Source organism: Saccopteryx leptura, chromosome 1 (assembly GCF_036850995.1).
Source record: "Saccopteryx leptura isolate mSacLep1 chromosome 1, mSacLep1_pri_phased_curated, whole genome shotgun sequence".
NCBI classification, from domain to species: domain Eukaryota; kingdom Metazoa; phylum Chordata; class Mammalia; order Chiroptera; family Emballonuridae; genus Saccopteryx; species Saccopteryx leptura.
Window position 1 is genome coordinate 314845550 of NC_089503.1, and position 20719 is coordinate 314866268.

The following is a 20719-nucleotide window of genomic DNA, read 5'->3' on the forward strand; positions in this document are numbered from 1 at the left end:
GAAAACAAAAAATGGGAGCTGATAAGGAAACAGAAATTGTTCTGTCTGAAAGGGGGGGGTGTCAGAGGGAGTGACGTGCATTCTGTTTACAACCCCACGGGTTTCCCAGGCCTGCCTCGGACTCTACACACTTCCTATCCGTGTGTGTTCTGGAAGTGTTGAGAGGAAGCATCTGCCCCAGAACATGACATCACTAATGCGGCAGTCAATAGTGGACACAAATCTATTTAGCAGACACTTGTTCTTACCTAGCAACCTGGTCATCAGCAAACAGACAACGTTATGCCTCTCCATGCTCAGACCAAGGCCAACATTCCCCACCGGGACTCCACCCTTTCCCGGGTACATCTCAGAGGCAAACATAAAACAACCTAACCAGGAACTTGGGTTGTCAGAGCTGGTGGGTGGACAAGCTGTGTGCAGAGGTTGAGGGTGGAGGCCATAGCCACAGGGATGACATCCCTTCCTGGGTAAGAAGACACAGTCAGAGCTGTCACAGAAACCAGGCCGTGCAGGCAGTGACTTCTGAGGCAAATATTATTAACTATCCTTATTATACATTTTGGAAGCAAAGGTCCAAAGAGCCACTGACAGCCTTGGGACTGTCAGGCCCAGGCAGAGCCAGGCCTCAGTCCCAGGTCTGACTCAGAGGCTCAGAGTCACACCCACCATCAACATTAGACCTAAACATTGAGGAATGCACAAAAGACACATCCAAATCAGATCAATACATTGAAACAATTTCAGCGTTAAAGTGAACTAAGCAGCCTGACCTGTGGTGGCGCAGTGGATAAAACATTGACCTGGAAATGCTGAGGTCGCCAGTTCAAAACCCTGGGCTTGCCTGGTCAAGGCACATATGGGAGTTGATGCTTCCAGCTCCTCCCTCCTTCTCTCTTTCTGTCTCTCCTCTCTCTCTTTCCCTCTGTCCCTCCCTCTCCTCTCTAAAATGAATAAATAAAGTGAACTAAGCAGATAAATCCGCCCATGTTGCAATTTATTTGAATTCTGGCTAAATACTATTTGCAACGTGTTTCGCACTTTATATGGCACTATAACCATTTAAAAGGACCTTTCCCTAAGCAGCAGTGAAATGTCATTAAACATATATGAGCACACACACACACACACACACACGATATGACATGTAAATGTGACACGTGTTTACGCATGGGTACAGGAAAGACTGCTATCTGCAGTATGGCCCCCACGGAATACCTTGAGTGAGAACAAAGTCCCACTACTAACATCCTCTAAAACAGGTGGGGAGTTTTAATTCCAAGACAGCGAACGAAACTCTGTAAACGGGGCAAATGTAACCTCAGCAAAAGCTTCCACTAAGGGTAACACCCGCCTCAGGGGTCATTTGGATGCATCAGTCACGCTGCCTGACCAGCTGGGGTCTCCTCCTATATTCTTCCGTAAGTCACAGAGTCCAGGGCAGCTTCATGTAAATACACAGGAGCTTGCCCCATGGACAGCTGCCAACAGCACTTACCTCAGCAGCAAATCCAGATGCTGACGTCACATAAACCACATGGGCTCATCTGACAGAGTGAGTCACCTATGAAACTCAGGGGACAGAGCCTGCTGTCTTCTGAGAGCACCTACACAGAGTCCTTTGTAAAGACAAATTACTGAGGAATATTTTTAGCTGCCTGTTTCCCTCAAAGTCATAGTCAAAAGAAATGAAACCACAGTAGCTGTCAGATGAAAGACCTTGTTTTCCCACCACTGAGAGTGGGGGCAGCCTCGTGGGACTAAGCCCTTCACCTGTGGGACCTGCTGCCACCTCCATGTAGACAGAGTCAGAACTGAATTAAATTGTGGGATACCCAGAACTGGCCAGAGAATACAGACTTGCTCAGCATGAGGAAAAATCCCCACATGTCTGGTCTCAGAGTTTCTGAGCGTGAGAGCCAAAGAGAAACTGAATTTTTCCGTGGGAATAGACTCCTTAACCTTCCAAAGAAGTGCCTTTATTTATTTACAGGGCTTAGGAAAAGGAAAAAAAAGCTCTAGAAAAAGGAAATTTCAAAATATGTCTTCAGTGAGGGCCCAGGTGCTGGGAGTGGTGGGTCCAAGTTGGAATCTTGCCTTTACTTGGTGGTCACTTCCAGGTTGTGGGGACGGTTCTCCCTGTGTCTCTTGACCGGCCCCCTTTGGGCCCTAGCGACAGGCCTGAACGACTCCTCAGGTCTCGGTCAGCACCATCACCCTGTGCCAGCTCCTCATCGTACCTAGAAACAGAGAAACAAAATCTCCAGGCTGCGGTACCAAGCAGTCACTGGGCTGAAGTGTGGCAAATCCCATGTTGCCCAGAGAAGCAGCCTGGCCCCTGCCCTAACCCTAACCCTAACCCTAACCCTGGGGTCCTGGCAACTCAGGGGCTATGAGGTGAAGAAGCAAAACCTTGTTAAAGTGTTACTATGGACAGTCCCAGCCCTGCAGTTGACATTCCATACAGGTCACCAGATGGCATTTGGCAATGACCACAAAGAAAACATGAATGAGACATCAGGGTAATGAAGGAGAGAATGATGTCTGGAAACTACACTCAGCATCTGTAGGGCAGTATGACCAACACCACTCAGACAGGGATCGGGGGCGCCTGAGACCTGACATGTACCAGGTGCTTCATTAATATTTATTACACAAACACCAGACAGAGGCCTGGTATAGCACCCAAACACTTTTCTGCTACAACATGATCTATCCCATAACATCATTAATGAATGAAATGCCCTGCCCACATGAGGCAAGTCTACACATAGCCAGAAAATCCAAGCTGGGCCTCGGCACTCCTCAGTCTGAAACAACACAGGATGACTGCAAGGTCACACGCAAACTCACAGAATTTCGTAATTGCCAAGAACTTCCTTCGGGGGGGACTTATTCCATTTGCAATCTGGGATTTCGCCATTAGGGACTGCAATGTTGAGGGTGTCGTTAATCAAGTTATACTTAAGGATCCGATCGTTGGCAGTGCTGGAGGTGAGAGATGGGGAGGCGTTAACCTACGAGAGGAAAGAAATCACATCCTTCACTTGTGTCATTTTTTTTCTTTTTTTTTCTTTTTTATTTATTTATTTTTATTTATTCATTTTAGAGAGGAGAGAGAGAGTCACAGAGAGAGAGAGAGAGGAGAGAGAGACAGTGGGGAGGAGCTGGAAGCATCAACTCCCATATGTGCCTTGACCAGGTAAGCCCAGGGTTTTGAACCGGCGACCTCAGCATTTCCAGGTTGACGCTTTATCCACTGCGCCACCACAGGTCAGGTCACTTGTGTCATTTTTGTCTCATTTTATTTTTAAATTTATTTATTGATTTGAGAGAGACACACACAAACACGTCAAACTGTTCCTGTATGTGCCCTGAGTGGGGATCGAACTGGCAACCTCTGTGAACTGAGAGGATGCTCTAACCAACTGAGCTGTCTGGCCCAGGCCACTTGCATCACTTTGGAATGAAAGCACTCAGTGCAAGAGAAGACACTGCTACCACGCAAGTAGGTCAAGTTGTTGTCTCATGCTGTAAATATCTACTGTCTTCAGGACATCTTTAGAGAAAGCATTTTGTGATCTACTTTTATTAGCTGTTATATGAAACATTAATATTTCAAGACAGAATTAGGATTGTGATCTACAAATCAGTATTCACACAAATATTTCAGGTCAACGGATATCACAAACACATCAGTGTCTACTTGTGTGACGAGCTCTGTCCCAAGTACCAAAAGCCACCCCAGAGCTTTGCTAGATTAGTGAACCAAATGACCCGGAACATGTACAGAGCATCGCAGGGTTGAGGTAAAGAGTAATGGGCCTTGTATTGCTAAAAGAATAATACCTCACCCATAAAGTCTTACCCACATGAGAAGCCTATTTGATAGATGGAAAGTTAGTCCCATAAGGCCTCTGAGGAGCTAAGTAATGTCACAAAACCCAGATGTTAAAAGCAGACATTTACTCTGTAGAGAGCCCCAGAGGCCCTCAGTCACCACCTACTCACACTTATTTCAGGCACAGTTGTAATGACCTGGGGGGGAGGCGGCAGGTCTGCACGTGGTGTCGGTGTCTCCCACACAGTCAGACTGCCTTTGTGCTGCTAGAGGGTGTCTCATCTGCACAGTGAACAGGACTGAAGGGCCTCAGGTGTGCCTGCAGCCACTATTATAGTGTCGTGTAGCACTGTAATTCCTACTAAGCGTGTGCTAACATGAAGATGCTACTATGTTAGAAGTAATATTCTCAGTTAAGATCCTGGCTCATCAAGGAAAGCTTGACTTCTATTCAAGTAACTCTGCTTAAGATGGAAAAAAAGAAAAATATTTTATGTATACCTCCCCTGTTCACTGCACACACCTGTACACACATAACATGAACATTCAAGCATGCACACATGAATGCACATGTGTATATGCATGCAACACACAAGCATGCATATGCACATGCATGCACATGTGCACAAGCACGCACACACACACATACAGAGCTTTGGCAGTATAACAAGCAGCTTGGAAAGCACTGCTATGGGCACAGTCTGTTCTCTGATTACCTGGCTCTCCCAGCAGCTTCCTGCAGGGGCTCCTGCTGACTTTCCCTACACATCACTCATCATGGCTTGCTCTGAGACTTAGCTTTCCTGACTCAAAACGGGACTGCGCTAAAGGGCCGAGCCACCCATGTCCCAGTGAGCATGGTGAGAAGACAAGGATGCTCAGGGCACACAGAAAGGTGAACTACTCCAGCAGACAGCCTTCATTCCTACAGTGCATCTGACCCTGTGCCCCCTCAGAGCCTGGGCTCCTCTTCCAGTCTGGAAAGCAAAGTGGGGCAACCCTGCCAGGTGAGCTCCACATCTGGGCCTCAGGGGGTATGCCACCACCCACAGCTGCTGAGGTGGCATCACCCAGGCTTGTCACAGGAAAAGGTTATATGTACCTTGCCCTTTCTAGAACTTCCTAGAATAGCCTCCACTACATCCAGCTATGCCTTGATACAGAGACAAATCCACTTCCAAACTTTGCCTTCATCCAAAGATAACATTCCTTATCTCTGGATGGTATGCCGCCACTTCCCAAGAGCTTCCGGATCTGTGAGCTCCTTTCCTGAATGGGAACAATGTCCCCTGTGAAGACACAGCAGGGCCTCTGAGCAGGGACTCACCTGAAAGCACCCTGGAGTGCCAGGGCATCCCAGCCACAAGCTGCTGTCTGTGGGCTGCGCCCAATGAAGGTGACCCGGAGTGGGCTCCTTTTCAACCATCAGCAAATGGACAAACCTGAGCATCTGTCCGTTACATTTAAACCCTTATCAGATGCCCTAGTCCTGCTGCCAGTCCTGAGGGCCGTTAGGCTGGGCCAGCAGAGCCTGGAGAGGGTGCAGCCTTGGGGCTGGCTGGGGGCAAGCGGGCCTGCACGGAGCACTTACCTCAATCAGCCATGGCTTCAGCTTGTCGTCTATGATGATGTCGTAGCCGTAGCATTCAAAGCAGTGCTTGTCGTTGTTCATCACTGGCTGCAGACAGAGTGACCTCGGTTACACAGCCAGCATCAAAGGGCCCGGAGAGACCAGCATCTCAGAGGTGCAGGACGTTAGAGCAGCAGGACCCTCTGCACAGCTGTGAGTGCTGTGTCTCACTTCTGTGACCAGGGGGTCCCACCTCCACCTCCCCTCCTTCCTTCCTTGCCTCCCTTGACCCTCCCCCAGGGCTCCGACATGGACACGTCCCTCAACCTTGGAAAGGGATTTATGAAGAAATCACGGTGTCTCCAGCTCTCATTCAACAGAGGCTTGGCGACCAGCAATGAACGTCTCCCTCAGCACAAGACTATCCTCAGACTGAGAAGAAATCCAGTCCAAGCCCAGGCCCCTCATTACACCAACCAACTCTGTCTGTCAGGTTCTTTAGTCCCCTCTTAGGCCCTTGGGGACGAGGGGTGCCAGGTTATGAACCTCCATTCTCTGTGACAAAAGTCAATTTGTTTACTTAAATTTTGAGGTTCTCAATTCTCAGTTTCATTTCATAAACTGTTCTCCAGGCCTGACCAGGCGGTGGCGCAGTGGATGGAGCGTCAGACTGGGATGCAGAAGGACCCAGGTTCGAGACCCCAAGGTCACCAGCTTGAGCGCAGGCTCATCTGGTTTGAGCAAAAGCTCACCAGCTTGGACCCAAGATCGCTGGCTCCAGCAATCTGGTTACTTGGTCTGCTGAAGGCCTGCAGTCAAGGCACATATGAGAAAGCAATCAATGAACAACTAAGGTGTCGCAACGTGCAACGAAAAACTGATTGATGCTTCTCATCTCTCCGTTCCTGTCTGTCTGTCCCTGTCTATCCCTCTCTCTGTCTCTGTAAAAAAAATAATAATAATTAATAAAAATTAAAAAATTTAACTGTTCTCCAGGTGAACAAAAAACCCCACCAGCGTTTGCTTACAATGCAGACTTCCGGGCCTCCCCGGGCTGCCTAGATTAAAGCCAGTGGCAGACGCCTAGCCAGCAGCAGTGAGACACGGGGAGGGAAGCACACAGACACACAGGGAGGCCTCTCTAGGTGTTAGTGGATGCACAGACTCCACTAAACACACTGTGTTTAACACAGAAAACCCCCAAGTGAGGGAGAGAGTCCCGCCCAGCCTCTCTCTCACTGGAGGAAAATGAGGCTCAGTGGGCTGTTCCACCCCGTGATTTAGTGCAATTGCATTTCCACCAAGAGCCTGGAGTCCTGAACCCTGCCAGTGCTGGCACTACGGTCCCAGAAAGTCTCTGCAGGACAAGAAGTCGCTAACCCTTCTTCATCCCCACCTTGCTGTTTCCAGCCCTCTGAGCGCACTGCCCCCCAGGCAGTGGCTCCCAGCCCCACTGTCTCATCCACGTGGGTCCGGAGCCCACCTCCCACCCTGTACCATGCCCACCTCGTGCCTCACAGAAGCCACCTGCCCATCCCTAGATTCTTTGAAGGCAACACACCTGGAATAAACAGGGCAACTACCTATTTGGTAAGTAAGAAAAACTGAATAAATAAACCCCTGCTCCAAAACCCCCCAGAGCCTTAGAAACCCATAGCTTCTCAGATCTGGAGGCTGGGGCCCAGGAGGAGATGTTCAGAGACACTGGCCATAGGATCCAGCTGAGAGAAAGGTGACAGCTGGGGCAGCACACAGCTCTGCAAAGCCAAGGGGTCTAAAAGGAGGGGAAAGCTGGTCGAATCAGCCCGTAAGTCCCCACTGTCACCTGTGTTAACAGACTACCTCTGTCCTGATCATTAAGTCCACCTCTGCAGAGCATGGTCACACAACCACCCCATGACATCGGTGTCTGTAACCCAACTTCACAGAGGAGGCCTAAGGCTCCGAGGGGTGGGCACTTGTGCCAAGTCACTTGTCAGCACATGGTGTGGACTGGCTTGACATCTCACTGGAGCCCAGAACTCCACACTCACCCCCTAATGTGACCCTCACACCCAAGCCTTCAAGGTACAATTAGGCTCCTGTAGGGTAAGGGACATGGCGTCTCCAACGATGGACTGGATTAACTGGAGCCTGTTTCCTTTTTCCCATCTACTCTTCCCTATAAACCAAAGATAGAATGGAAGCACAACGTAATTCATAGCACTATGTGACCAGGGAGGGCTCAACTCGAGACATGAGGAGTTTGGCCACCCACCACAAGTGTTGCCTCTGGCTGTCCGCAATTTCCTTCACCTAGTTGTTTCAACAAAGCTTTTCACATAAGGAGGACTCAGTGGATGGTGTTTTCAAAGATAAAAACGAGAGAGAAGGTCTTAACCATCCACTGACACGGCTTCACATAAATATTTTCACACACACACGACTGCCAAACCCATGTCACGTCCTGCAGAACAGCTGTCTCATGCGTGCCCGACCCTGGGAGTGAAGCTTTCTCACACCCCTCAATGCGAGCGGGTGGGACACCTGCAGCCTGGTCACAGTGACCATTCTCTATGTGTCTGAAGTTTCATCAAAAGAATGGGAAGTGCCTACCACACATATATGAACTCCTTGGTATGTGGAGTCCCATATGTCCTCTCGTCCTGTACCCAGTGGCTGGTTTGTTAGGAGCCCTTCAGCAGGCTGGGGCCCTGACACCTGTCCCTCCACATCCAGGTCCTCAGCCCCCATTTTGAATATGAGTCATTGGGGTGATAGACACCTCAGAGAACCCATGTGTGAACCGCTGAAAACAGCGGCCCACATGCTGGCACTGCAGTGTAAGCTCCCTACCTTTCCCTCAAAAATAGCCCTGCGCCGGCTCTAGTGAAGTGAAACAAAGCACAGGGAAACTGCACACCAGCCAACAGAGGAGAGTGGAGGTCAAAAAAGATAGAGAAGCTCTGGCCAGTTGGCTCAGTGGTAGAGCGTCAGCCTGGCATGTGGAAGTCTCGGGTTCGATTCCTGGCCACGGCACACAGGAGAAGCGCCCATCTGCTTCTCCACCCCTCCTCTTCACCTTTCTCTCTATTTCTCTCTTCCCCTCCCACAGTCAAGGCTCCACTGGAACAAAGTTGTCCCGGGCACTGAGGATGGCTCCATGGCCTCCGCCTCAGGCACTAGAATGGCTCTGGTTGCAACGGAGCAAAGACCCAGATGGGCAGAGGATCATTCCCTAGTGGGTTTGCTGGATGGATTCCAGTCAGGCGCATGTAGGAGTCTGTCTCTCTGCCTCCTCGCTTCTGACTTCAGAAAAAAAAAAAAAGGTAGAGTATCTCCAGCCCTAAATGTCTATGAAATAGCAAAGTAAGAAGCCTAAAAATAGGAAGGGTGCTGAAAGTTCACTTCCAAAATATCAGCATATGCCAAAATAGTCATTAGCGATTCAACAGGCACAGAAGAGCTGAAGATGACATGGAGGGGACTCTTGCAGGTCTGTGGCTACAGCTGAGGGCCCAGCTCCCAGTGCGCCCTGGTCAGGACCTGGCCGGAAGCGGCCCCTCCCCTTCCCGAACCTGGCGCAGCCTTGAGCAGTCAAGAGGTGAGACCTCAAAACAGGTATTTTTAGTGAAGAACAACAAGCATCGCCAGATCCCAAGCACCTGCTGGACCATGTTCCCCTTGCACTGCTCCCATGCCCTGTCCGGTACTCACGGCCACAGCCTTCAGCGACTGCACAATGATCCAGTGGATCTCATCGAACAGCTTGCTGGTCACCTCCCTGCCTCGGGTGCTCTCCAGGTACAGCCGCAGGTTGCTCACTGTCCACTTGCCGCCGTGGATGTGATTGTAGTCATCCTGGCCACGGGAGACAGGGTGAGGCCTCAGGCAATGCTCTGCAGAGGAACTGAGTGCCTCTTCCCTCCTCCAGGTGGACCTGGCACCAGGGGTTCTGGGCCTCCTACACATGCACATTTTAAAAATACTCAACTCGGCCCTGGCCGGTTGGCTCAGTGGTAGAGCGTCAGCCTGGCGTGCAGAGGTCCCGGGTTCGATTCCCGGCCAGGGCACACAGGAGAAGCGCCCATCTGCTTCTCCACCCCTCCCCCTCTTCTTCCTCTCTGTCTCTCTCTTCCCCTCCCGCAGCCGAGGCTCCATTGGAGCAAAGATGGCCCGGGCGCTGGGGATGGCTCCTTGGCCTCTGCCCCAGGTGCTAGAGTGGCTCTGGTCTCGACAGAGCGACGCCCCGAAGGGGCAGAGCGTCGCCCCTGGTGGGCGTGCCGGGTGGATCCCGGTCGGGCGCATGTGGGAGTCTGTCTGACTGTCTCTCCCCGTTTCTAGCTTCAGAAAAATACAAAAAAAAACCCCAAAAAACAAAAAATACTCAACTCCGGGATGTTCTCACAACTAATAATTTATACTTTGTAGTGTGTGCTGTGGAGGTCACCCAGAACCCCCTTAAGACCAGGGCACCTGTCACTCCACCACCCCTGCACTAGGGGCTCCAGCCAGCCTGACCTCCTTTCAGCTCCTGCAATGCTCCTTCCTGCCATGGGGCCTTGGCACATGCTATACCCTCTGCTAGAAAGTTCTTTCCCCACCTCCACCCGAGTAACCCCTGCTCATAACTCAGGTCTCTGCTCGAGCTCCTCTTCTGCAGGGAAGCCGTCCCCACCCACCTGGACAAGGGGCCTCCATCATTGCACAGTCTTCTAGAAGCGCATCCCTTGCCCTCAGGGCACACATCTCAGTTGGTGATTGCAAGCTTATCAGCAAGGTTACCTGATGACTACCTACCCCCTGCCCCAGGTTCTCAGCTCCAGGAGTAGGGACCAGGGTAGTAACTGCCCATCACTGTCGCCCCAGCACTCAGCATGGGACCAACCCAGACAGGTGCTCAGAGTGCATTTGTTGAATGAATTAACGCCTAAGCATGAGTGTTCTCACTTAACCCTCCCTGCAACCTCCTAAGGCAGTGGTTCTCAAACTGTGCACCCTGGAAGATTTCCAGGTGTGCCCTATGGTATCCCAGAGGAATATGTGCCTGTTGGGGACCAAAAAACAAACAGTTTTTGGAGTTTAGATTTTTGGGGGACAGAGGTGTGGGGAATCGGCTGTAAGCTGACAGTCTGCCCAATCCCCCACCTCACTTGCCTGATTAGGTTACAAAAGGCTGTTAAGCTGTGGTGCTGGCTTGTTTACACTACCCGCCATGTTCCCTGGAAAGACTGGAGGCAAGTTTCTTCTATCCTTTATTTGTTGTAAAGTTAAGATGATATGTATGGTGGGGGTTTTCTGCACTCAACACAATTAAGAGTAAAAAGAGAAGAATTCTTCAATGGATTGATGAGGAAATGAGAGTTTGCCTTCAAATATATGCCCGAATATTGAAGAAATTGCTAGGACACTTCAGGCTCATGTTTCTCATAAACACAAGAATGAAAAAACTTAACACATTCACGTCGGGACCTGCCAAATTTACTAAATCTTACTAAGAATGTATCTATATATATATATAAAAAGATAACTTTTTTTTCTTTTTTTTGGTATTTTTCTGAAGTTGGAAACGGGGAGGCAGTCAGACAGACTCCCGCATGCACCTGACCGGGATCTACCCGGCATGCCCACCAGGGGGCGATGCTCTGCCCATCTGGGGCGTTGTTCTGTTGCAACCAGAGCCATTCTAGCGCCTGAGGCAGAGGCCATGGAGCCATCCTCAGTGGCTGGGCCAACTTTGCTCCAATGGAGCCCCGGCTGCGGGAGGGGAAGAGAGAGACAGAGAGGAAGGAGAGGAGAAGGGGTGGAGAAGCAGAGGGGCGCTTCTCCTGTGTGCCCTGGCCGGGAATCGAACCTGGGACTCCTGCACACCAGGCCGACACTCTACCACTGAGCCAACCAGCCAGGGCCTCTTTTTATATTTTTTAACCCCTCTTTTTTATGAATTCTAAAACACAGAACTCAAAAAATATAACATAAAAATGTTTTTTAATGTCAGAATAAATTTAATTGTCATATTTATTTCATTTAATTACCATAAAAGCATGCTTGGACTTTATATCTTTTTCTTTAATATTTGACTTAATTATTATAACATTTCTTAGAAATCTGTATATAGTGCGTCTACAATTATTTGTACGATTTTAAATGCGCCCCGACTTTAAAAAGTTTGAGAACCACTGCCCTAAGGTAATAACAGTATCATCTCCTTTCACAGCTGGAGAAACTGAGGTTCTGAGAGTCATATTAACTTGCCCAAGGTCATAGACCTAGAAAGGCAGGGCTTGCACTTGGCTTCCTTTGTCCATGTCCCCCTCACCAACCCCGGACTGGTTCAGCTGACGCAGGACAGCCACATGGGAGACTTTGGGCTCCTGCTCCTCGTCAGCATCCTGATACCATGGGCATACCCACCACACCCCCTCCTGCAGAAAATGGCAAAGGAACCCACAAAACCAATCCATTCCCTTAAGCTCAAGTGAAAAGGAACACTTACCCCATGTTTCTGAATGGCAACATTGGTGAGGTGAACAAACATGTTGTCCAGCTCGCTGGTGCTGGGGGTGTACTTCACTGTGCAGAAGCGGCAGAAGCCGAGCTTGTACCTGCATGGGAATTTAGATCAATTCAGTGCTCTAAGGAGAAGCACGCAGATACAGCACTGCGTTCTCTAAAAGGAGCTGTGGGTTTTTGTTGTTTTAAACTCTTAAAAGCGCGGCTGTTTTTTAAAAAATTTATAATGGTTTTATTGACATATAACTCATATGTACCATATAACTCACCCACCTTAAAGTATATGATTCCATGGTTTTTGGTTTATTCAGAGTTGTGTGACCAACACCATAATCAATTTTACAACATCTGCATCACCCCAAAAAGAAACCATGGGACCACCTGACCAGGTGGTAGCACAGTGGATAGAGCATCAACCTGGGACACTGAGGACCCAGGTTCAAAACCCCGAGGTCACTGACTTGAGTGCAGGCTTACCAGCTTCAGCATGGGGTCATTGGCTTGAGCGTGGGATCATAGACATGGCCCCATGGTCACTGACTTGAGCCCAAAGGTCGCTGGCTTAAAGCTCAAGGTTGCTGGCTTGACTGGCTTGAGCCCAAGGTCGCTGGCTTGAGCGAGGAGTCACTGGCTCGGCTGAAGTCCCTCAGTCAAGGCATGTATGAGAAGTAATCAATGAACAACTAAAGTGCCACAACTATGAGTTTATGCTTCTCTTCTCCCTTCTTGTCTGTCTGTCCTTGTCTGTCCCTTTCTCTCTCTCATTAAAAAAAAAAAAAAAAAAAAAAGAAACCCCAGAACCATCAGCAGTCACCCCAGAGCTAGGCAAATACCGACCTACTTTCTGTCTCTTAAGATTTGTGTATTCTGCGCATTTCATATAAACAGAATTATACACTGTGTGGCCTTCTACATCTGGATTCTTTCACTGACGTGTTTGCAAGGGTAAAAGAGCTTCTTTTTATCTGTAAAACTCACATGAGCGTCAAGGTTAACCATTTCACTCAATACTTACCACATGCCAGGCACATGCATCTGGCGTGCTGCACCAACCTTCATCATGGCACTGGGGAGGGGAGTAAGTGTCACATCAAAGCACAATCTTAAGCATGGAAATGGAACCCCAGGGCTCTTACATGTAACAGCGCAGTGGGCGGTACGTAGACACCAGGACATACAAGCGCAAGTCGAACTTCCTCCCACCGATTAGTAACGGGTTGTTGATATAGAGAGAGATCACATAGGCCTCCTTAGTGGACTGAGACACAAACCTAAACGTGCCAGAGAAAGCCAAAATTAGATGGCAAAGACCAAAGGTGCATTTAATTGGTTGGTAAACAGCTTCCTGCCTCTCATTAAGTCAGAAAACAGAAGTGAAATGTTGTCTACAAAGGAGCCCCACCCCTACCCCCCGGGGACAGTGGTTGCAGCTCCTAGGAACCCATCAGGGGAGTGCTCCTCGAGCTGTCCCACTTGAGGGCTAAGCAGTATGTCATCAGATTTTATTTATTTATTTATTTATTTATTTATTTATTTATTTATTTTTCCTTCAGAGACAAAGAGAGTCAGAGAGAGGGATAGATAGGGACAGACAGACAGGAACAGAGATGAGAAGCATCAATCATCAGTTTTTTGTTGTGACACCTTAGTTATTCATTGATTGCTTTCTCATATGTGCCTTGACCACGGGCCTTCAGCAGACCGAGTAACCCCTTGCTTGAGCCAGAGACCTTGGGTCCAAACTGGTGAGCTTTGCCCAAACCAGATGAGCCCGCACTCAAGCTGGCAATCTCGGGGTCTCGAACCTGGGTCTTCCACATCCCAGTCCAACACTCTATCCACTGTGCCACTGCCTGGTCAGGAAGTATGTCATCAGATTTAACTAAATTACACAAGACGGCATCCCCACCATTGCTGGGAACTCCTGACAGATAAGCCATCACCCACAGGAAAGGATCATAGCAACAGCAGTTAGGGACCTCACAGAGGCAAATAGTGAGCCTCGCACAAAATCCCCTGGTATCCTCAGTTCCTCAGACCTCCAAACCCAGGGAGGAGGCTAGACATGACCTAATACAACTCCTTCCACCACTGGCACGCAGGTACGGATTAACTTCATCTACCCCTAACCTGCCAGTGAGGGTGATGCTATCAATGTCCTCAGGAATCTAAGGGTCTATACAACAAACTGTACTCGGACAGTGTCAGGGGGGCAAGTCCTAGGTTTTAAGCAAAAGCTTTGCCATCCCAGAAATACTTTGACTGGATGGGTCTCATACCAACTTCTAGGCTCCGTGCTCCTGTGACCTCACACTGCTTTCTGCACCATTTCTCTCAGCACCTCGCCACAGGGGAGGGTCTATGATTAATGATCTCCTGTAGCCTCAGGGCCTTGCCCTGATGTCACGTGACAAAAGCAAGCGAGGGCCACCCAGCCGATGGCTGACAGACAATGGTGACACCAAACTGCCAGCAAGAAAGCACACAGAACAGGTGGTTTCTCCACTTACGAAGATGTTTTGCTGTCCCGCGACCACTTTTTGATTTGTGAGAGCTTGTTGATCAGAAAGATGCCCTTGCCTTGGGCTTTGCCACAAGGTTTCATGATCCAGGTGCTGGAGGGGCTTTTCCTGAACTCCTCCACGAACAGGTTGTAGTCGGAGGGGAGCATGTAGGTGACTGGGACAAAGTCTGAAAGGTAAAGGAGAGAGAACACGGTGAGCTAGCCCAGCAGTGGCCACGAACAGAAAATACTGCCACTGCCTTTTCAGGGGCCTGTGTCATTACTCACTCCCCAACCCGCCCAACCCAGATCTAACAGAAAAAGGACTTCTGTGGTTCAATTCCTATACAATAACTTACGCCCTGGCCGGTTGGCTCAGTGGTAGAGTGTCGGCCTGGCGTGCAGAAGCCCCAGGTTCGATTCCCGACCAGGGCACACAGGAGAAGTGCCCATCTGCTTCTCCACCCCTCCCCCTCTCCTTCCTCTCTGTCTCTCTCTTCCCCTTCCGCAGCTGAGGCTCCATTGGAGCAAAGTTGGCCTGGGCACTGAGGATGGCTCCATGGCCTCTGCCTCAGGTGCTAGAATGGCTCTGTTTGCAACAGAGCGACGCCCCAGATGGGCAGAGCATCACCCCCTGGTGGGCGTGCCCGGTGGATCCTGGTTGGGCGCATGCGGGAGTCTGTGTGACTGCCTCCCTGTTTCCAACTTCAGAAAAATACAAAAATAATAATAATAATAATAATAATAACTTATCTCTAGTAGCACCTGTGTGCTAAGCACTTTATAAATCTGTATCATCTACTCCCCACAGTACCTGTGAGCTAGGTTCTGCCACATTCCCGTTTATCAGATGAGGAAACTGAAGCTCAGAGAGGTCACTTACATAATTGTGTCCAGATGTAAAAGGATCCTGAAATTATGTAACAGTCCGGCTTTTATCACCAGACAGGACAGGGACACACGTTCTCCTGGTTGTCGCTAGATGCAGTAATGCTCCCTCATGGCACTTTGTAGCTCAGGAAGTGGTCGCACACGGTGAGCACAGTGTGTGACTACTGAGGACACTCTCCCTTACACAAAGCATATTCCCAAGGCACTTACTCTGGAACGAAGGAGGTGCCCCCCACAACTTGCACAAACTCATTCACCCATCAAAGGCAACAACTCCCACCTCGGTGCCTTGTGAAACTCAACTGTTTATATTTAACCACAAGGCCAGCAAAAAAGGCACAAACCCAGATAGAGGTATTTCCCATTCTCATCTTTTTCTGCCAGAGGACTCCCTTCTTTCTCCAGCTCTTTTCTGTATCTTTTAATATTCTTCACCATCAGATCCTTCCGGGTCAGCTCATAGTGATTCGGAAAATGGTTGACTATTTGATCGTCTGAGAGCCGATAGCCAGTTTCAACACTAAAGACGTTTCGGATGGTTTGCACGCTCATCCTAAAAGGGAAGCACAGAAGGGACGTGCAGGACAAAAGCTCACATCTGTCCACATGGAGGTGTTCTCATTAAAGCCCGGGAACTCCCCCAGAGCCCTGACCCACCCCGACACCTGAACCAGGGGTGCACAGCCCATGGCCCAAAGTTGTACAGGAACCATGTCATGTGACTGGCTATGATATGAACTGTTTAAGGCAGCAGCTGTTTTGACTCTACCCTGAATGGTTTCGCTCTCTGGCACATATAGGTGCTCAAAAAATGTTTGTCAATTATTGATAACATTGATTATTGATTACAAACTAATGAAAAGATAACTTCTTCAGCCTCTGAAATCAGGAAAGTCATTTACACAATACTTTCACCCAAAGTCAGGAAGGACAGAGACCCCTTGAAACCAAAACCCCAGGGGTTACTAAAGGCCCTGAGTCAGCACCAAACTGGGCTGCATCCTACTGAAGCAAGGAGAAAAGTAGAAACAAATGAATTCCTTCTAATCCTGGAAGCAAGCCAGTGTCCCTTGTCCTCACCAACCCCAGAGGCAGGGAAAGAGCAAGGTGGAAAGGCTGGCACCTACAAGGGAACCTGCATCACAAAACAAGGCAACTGGTGGTCTCTAGCCCTGTGGTCCCTGCCCCCACCCCCACCCCAGGGCACTAACCTAAAGAGGTTGTCGGTCTGGAGTACCCATGATCATTAGAATAAGGTATTTTCTTGTTTGTTTGTTTTCAGAGGGGGCTGGGGGGGATGAGAAGCATCAATTTGTAGTTGCAGCACTTTAGTTGTTCATTGACTGCTTTCTCATACGTACCTTGATGGGAGGGTGGGGGCTGGGCTCCAACCGAGCCAATGATCCCTTGCTCAAGCCAGTGACCTTGGGCTCAAGCTAGCAACATCTAGACTCAAGCCAGTGACCATGGGTCATGTTGATGATCCCACTCTCAAGCTGGCGACCTGACTGCGCTCAATCAAGCTCGTGAGCCTGCACTCAAGCCAGATGAGCCCAAGCTGAAGCCAGTGACCTTGGGGTTTTGAACTTGGGCCCTCAGTGTCCCAGGTCAATATTCTATCCACTCTGCTACAACCAGTCTGGCAAAAATCAGATTAAAAAAAATTTTTTTTATTATGGAAAAGCTCAACCATATATGAAAGTAGAGAGAAGTATAACAGGACCCCATGATGCAGCTCAACAGTTGTCCCCACGGGCCAGCCTGTTTTATCGGCGCCCCACTCATTCCCCACACATTCACTGTTTTGTTTTCTTTTTGACAGAGACAGAGAGAGACTCAGAGAGAGAAACAGAGAGGGACAGACAGGAAAGGAGAGAGATGAGAAGCATCAATTCTTCATTGTGGCTCTTTAGTTATTCAGTGATTGCTTTCTTATATTGCCTTGACGGGGGGAGGGGGGTTACAGCAGAGCAAGTGAGCAAGTGACCCCTTGCTCAAGCCAGTGCCTTGGGCTCAAGCCAGCGACCTTTGGGCTCAAGCCAGTGACCATGGGGTCATGTCCATGATCCCACACTCAAGTCAGTGACCCCTCACTCAAGCTGCTGAGCCCATGCTCAACCCGGTGACCTCAGGGTCTCGAACCTGGGCCCTCCACATCCCAGTCCGACGCTCTATCCACTGCACCACCGCCTAGTCAGGCCACTATTGATTTTTTTTTTTTTTAATTTTTGTTGACAGTTCTGGCTTGTTTTGAAGCAATTCCCAGGCATCATATCATTTCATCCAAATGTAAGAACCTCTAGAAGCTAAGGACCTCTTTTAATATGATATGATATCCTATTTTATACTGTTATCACAACTAAAAAAAAGCAGTAACTCCTGAACATCATCAAATATTAACCAGTGTTCAAATTTCCCTGCTATTTTTTATAGCTTGTGTAAATGTAAGTGCTGGGCCGCTCCATCAGCTGTTTTCTCTCACACATTTCTTCATCCATATGTCCTCTCTCCCTTTCTTTTTCCTCTGTAATTCACTTGAAAGCACTGGGCCATGTCCTGTAGGGGTTCTTGCTCAGTCCTTGCTTGGCATGCTCCCCTGGCCCGTGCTTCCTGTAACTTGGGAGTCAGACCTCAAAGCGTGGTGAGTTGCAGGTTAATTTTTGGGCAGGGCTGCATCTGGGTGGCTTGTATGGACTGACAGGGGAATGACCAATGAGCAATGTCCAATGGAACAAAGGAAACATGACCCACACTGAGCCATGCAGGTAATTGTAAATCTTCTAGTAGCTGCATTAAAACAAAAAAGATTAAAAGAAATAGGTGAAAATAATTTTAATGTATCTTGTTTAACCTAATGTATCAAAAATATTACCATTTTAACATATCAACATAAAAATTGGTGATGAGAAACCTGATATTTATTTCTTCATACTAAGTCTCTAGAGCAGCGGTTCTCAACCTGTGGGTCGTGACCCCAGGAGAGGTCGAACGACCAAAACACAGGGGTCGCCTAAAGCCATCGGAAATACATATTTTATTTTAAAAATGTATTGTATAATACCGCTGCTCTAGAGTGTGGTGTGTATGTCACATGTAGAGCCACAGGTAAATGCTCACGTGTGGCCAGTGGCTCCTGTATAGGACAGGCCCAATCCTTACTTCATCAGGGGTTACAGAATGGTGACACTACTGCCTTCATTTATTAATAGGAATATTTCTACAAAGAGAAATTTCCCTTCATCAACAAAAAATAGTTCACACAAATACTTAATTCTTTCTTTTCATTTATCAGTTTACAAAATAATGAGCTGGTTCCCTACCAGGTGTGTGACAAGCTGTGTTCTGGGATCAATGACTACAAAACAAACTGCCTAATAATAGCAGCTTAAGACAACCACCTTTTCTTTTACATCTCATGCTCTTGTGGGTTAAGAATTTGGACAGGGTTCAGTCGAGCATCATGGGGTGGTATTCAGCTGGCGGATGAACTGGTCTGGAGTGTCTGGCACCTTGGCGTGCAGGGTTGGGCACAGCTGCAACAACCACACATAGCACCAACAGTGGCCTGACCAGCGAGACAGCCCAGGTCACACAGGTTCACACACGAGGTTCCCAGAGGGGATGTGGCAGCTGCTAGTTTCTGAAGGCCTGAGTCCAGATGCCTAATGTGCTTGCCTCATTCTGGCCAGACTAGCCCTAAAAAAACCTAGAGAGTTTCCCTGCTCCCTCCTGGACCCCTGCCACCATCATTAGAACAAGGGCTTATGGAGCGAAGCCCCTACTGTCCTTGCCAAGGGCAGCCCAGACAAGCTAAGCCACAGGTGACCCACCCCGGAGCCCAGGCAGACCAGCTCAGATCTGACAGACCAAAAGAACCACTCAGGCAAACCCAGAAACTCATGAATAACAACAACAACAGAAAGGGTGTTTTGCCCTGGCCAGTGGCTCAGTAGGTTAGAACATCGTCCTGATACATCAAGGTTGCAGGTTAGATCCCCCGTCAGGATACATACAAGAATCAACCAATGAATGCATGAATAAGTGAAACAACAAATTGATGTTTCTCTCTCTCCCCTCTCCCTTCCTCTCTCTCTAAAATCAATCGGTAAATTAAAAAAAAATTTTTTAATGGTTGTTTTAAGCCCCTAAATTTTGTGGTGTTTGTTACATGCCGTTAATTTGGCAACAGATAACCCATACACCCACACCGACAGGGACTGTTTTCCTGCTGCACATTGCTTCTATCTCCTGTCCATATGCAACTATTTTTGTACAGTTGTTACCAGAATACAAGCAGCTTCATGAGATATTTTTCTTTTCATGTGTTGTTAGACAACTTCCCATGCTTATGACATTATGTATAATTGTCATAATTATTTTAACGGCTGTACCGTAACCATTCGGGTAAGGTATTTACCTTTCCCCAACAATTCACCATTCAGTTGTTTACACTATTATACCCTAACCGATTTTTTAGTCCTGTCAGTATATTTAGTGCTTAAAACATAAGATCTTAAGATATCAAATATCCAGAATTCTTAGTTTAGCTTTTTCTCATTCTCTTTTTTTTTGTTAAGAACAGCACTAAAATGCTTTCATTTAGCATAAAGAAGAGACACAACTCCCTCCCCAAGCATCAACTCCCCACTCAGAGAAGCTGAAAGAACCCAGAGCTCTTCTTAAGCCCAGGGCAGAGCCACAGGCCATGAAGGCAGGACACACAACACTGTCTTAGCCTTTTCTCTCAGAGCGCCTATGAAACAGGGACCTAAATAATTTCATTTTACCGTTGAGAAATAAGAATATAAACTAGACACCGAACGATATGTGGGTGCTGAATGACTCCATAAACATCCTCCCTCCCTGTGTCCCATGCTCCTGGACGGAGATTCGATTGCGGTTTCAAGTGCCGGTGGCTTTAACTGCCCTCAGAAGCGAGGCAAGGTCACCCCATCGATCATGATCACGGCTGGAGAAGAAAGCTCTGCCCCTGGGCCTGGGCTCCGCTCGAGCAACGCTGAGATGAGCCAGGCAAAGTGCTCACTCTCTACGGATGCACAGTAGCATGAAAGAGGGGACAGGCAGGGAAACCACAGCACACAGCATTTGTTGCACGACACAGAATAGAGCAGTCTGGGTCTGGGAGCCTCAAGAGGCAGAGGTGGCTTCAAGGGCAGGCAGCACGTGGACTGGTGCATAAAGGGCAGCACAGCACCTGCTGACAGAGCAGCTAACACAGGCCAGGCACTGCTCCAGGCTCTGTGTTCTACTGACTTGTCTCAGCCTGAACCAACTGAACTTGCAGACAGAGGTCAAGTCCCTTACTAATGGCCACACAGACAGCAGTGGAGGAGCCCGCAGGTGGAAGGAGATGAAACCAGGTGTGACCCAGCTCCAGACCCCTGGATGCATGTCTCAGGGA

General features: G+C 48.7%; 1 protein-coding gene across 8 annotated transcripts in view; it reads right to left on the reverse strand.

Annotated features, from left to right (window-relative positions):
- Positions 1 to 980: 980 nt before the first annotated feature.
- The window catches only part of TTLL1 (TTL family tubulin polyglutamylase complex subunit L1), a 32160-nt gene continuing 12421 nt past the window's right edge, over positions 981 to 20719 (reverse strand). For 7 of the 8 annotated variants that reach the window (XM_066358603.1, XM_066358598.1, XM_066358599.1 and 4 more), the window contains 8 exons: positions 15642 to 15850; positions 14414 to 14594; positions 13040 to 13174; positions 11887 to 11995; positions 9108 to 9251; positions 5433 to 5519; positions 2854 to 3017; positions 981 to 2240 (listed from right to left, as the gene is read on the reverse strand). In XM_066358603.1, the coding sequence (XP_066214700.1) occupies positions 2111 to 2240; positions 2854 to 3017; positions 5433 to 5519; positions 9108 to 9251; positions 11887 to 11995; positions 13040 to 13174; positions 14414 to 14594; positions 15642 to 15850 (1159 nt within the window). In that variant the 3' untranslated portion in view covers positions 981 to 2110. The remainder of the gene's footprint in view (positions 2241 to 2853; positions 3018 to 5432; positions 5520 to 9107; positions 9252 to 11886; positions 11996 to 13039; positions 13175 to 14413; positions 14595 to 15641; positions 15851 to 20719) is intronic. The other variant, XM_066358605.1, reaches the window with a different exon arrangement.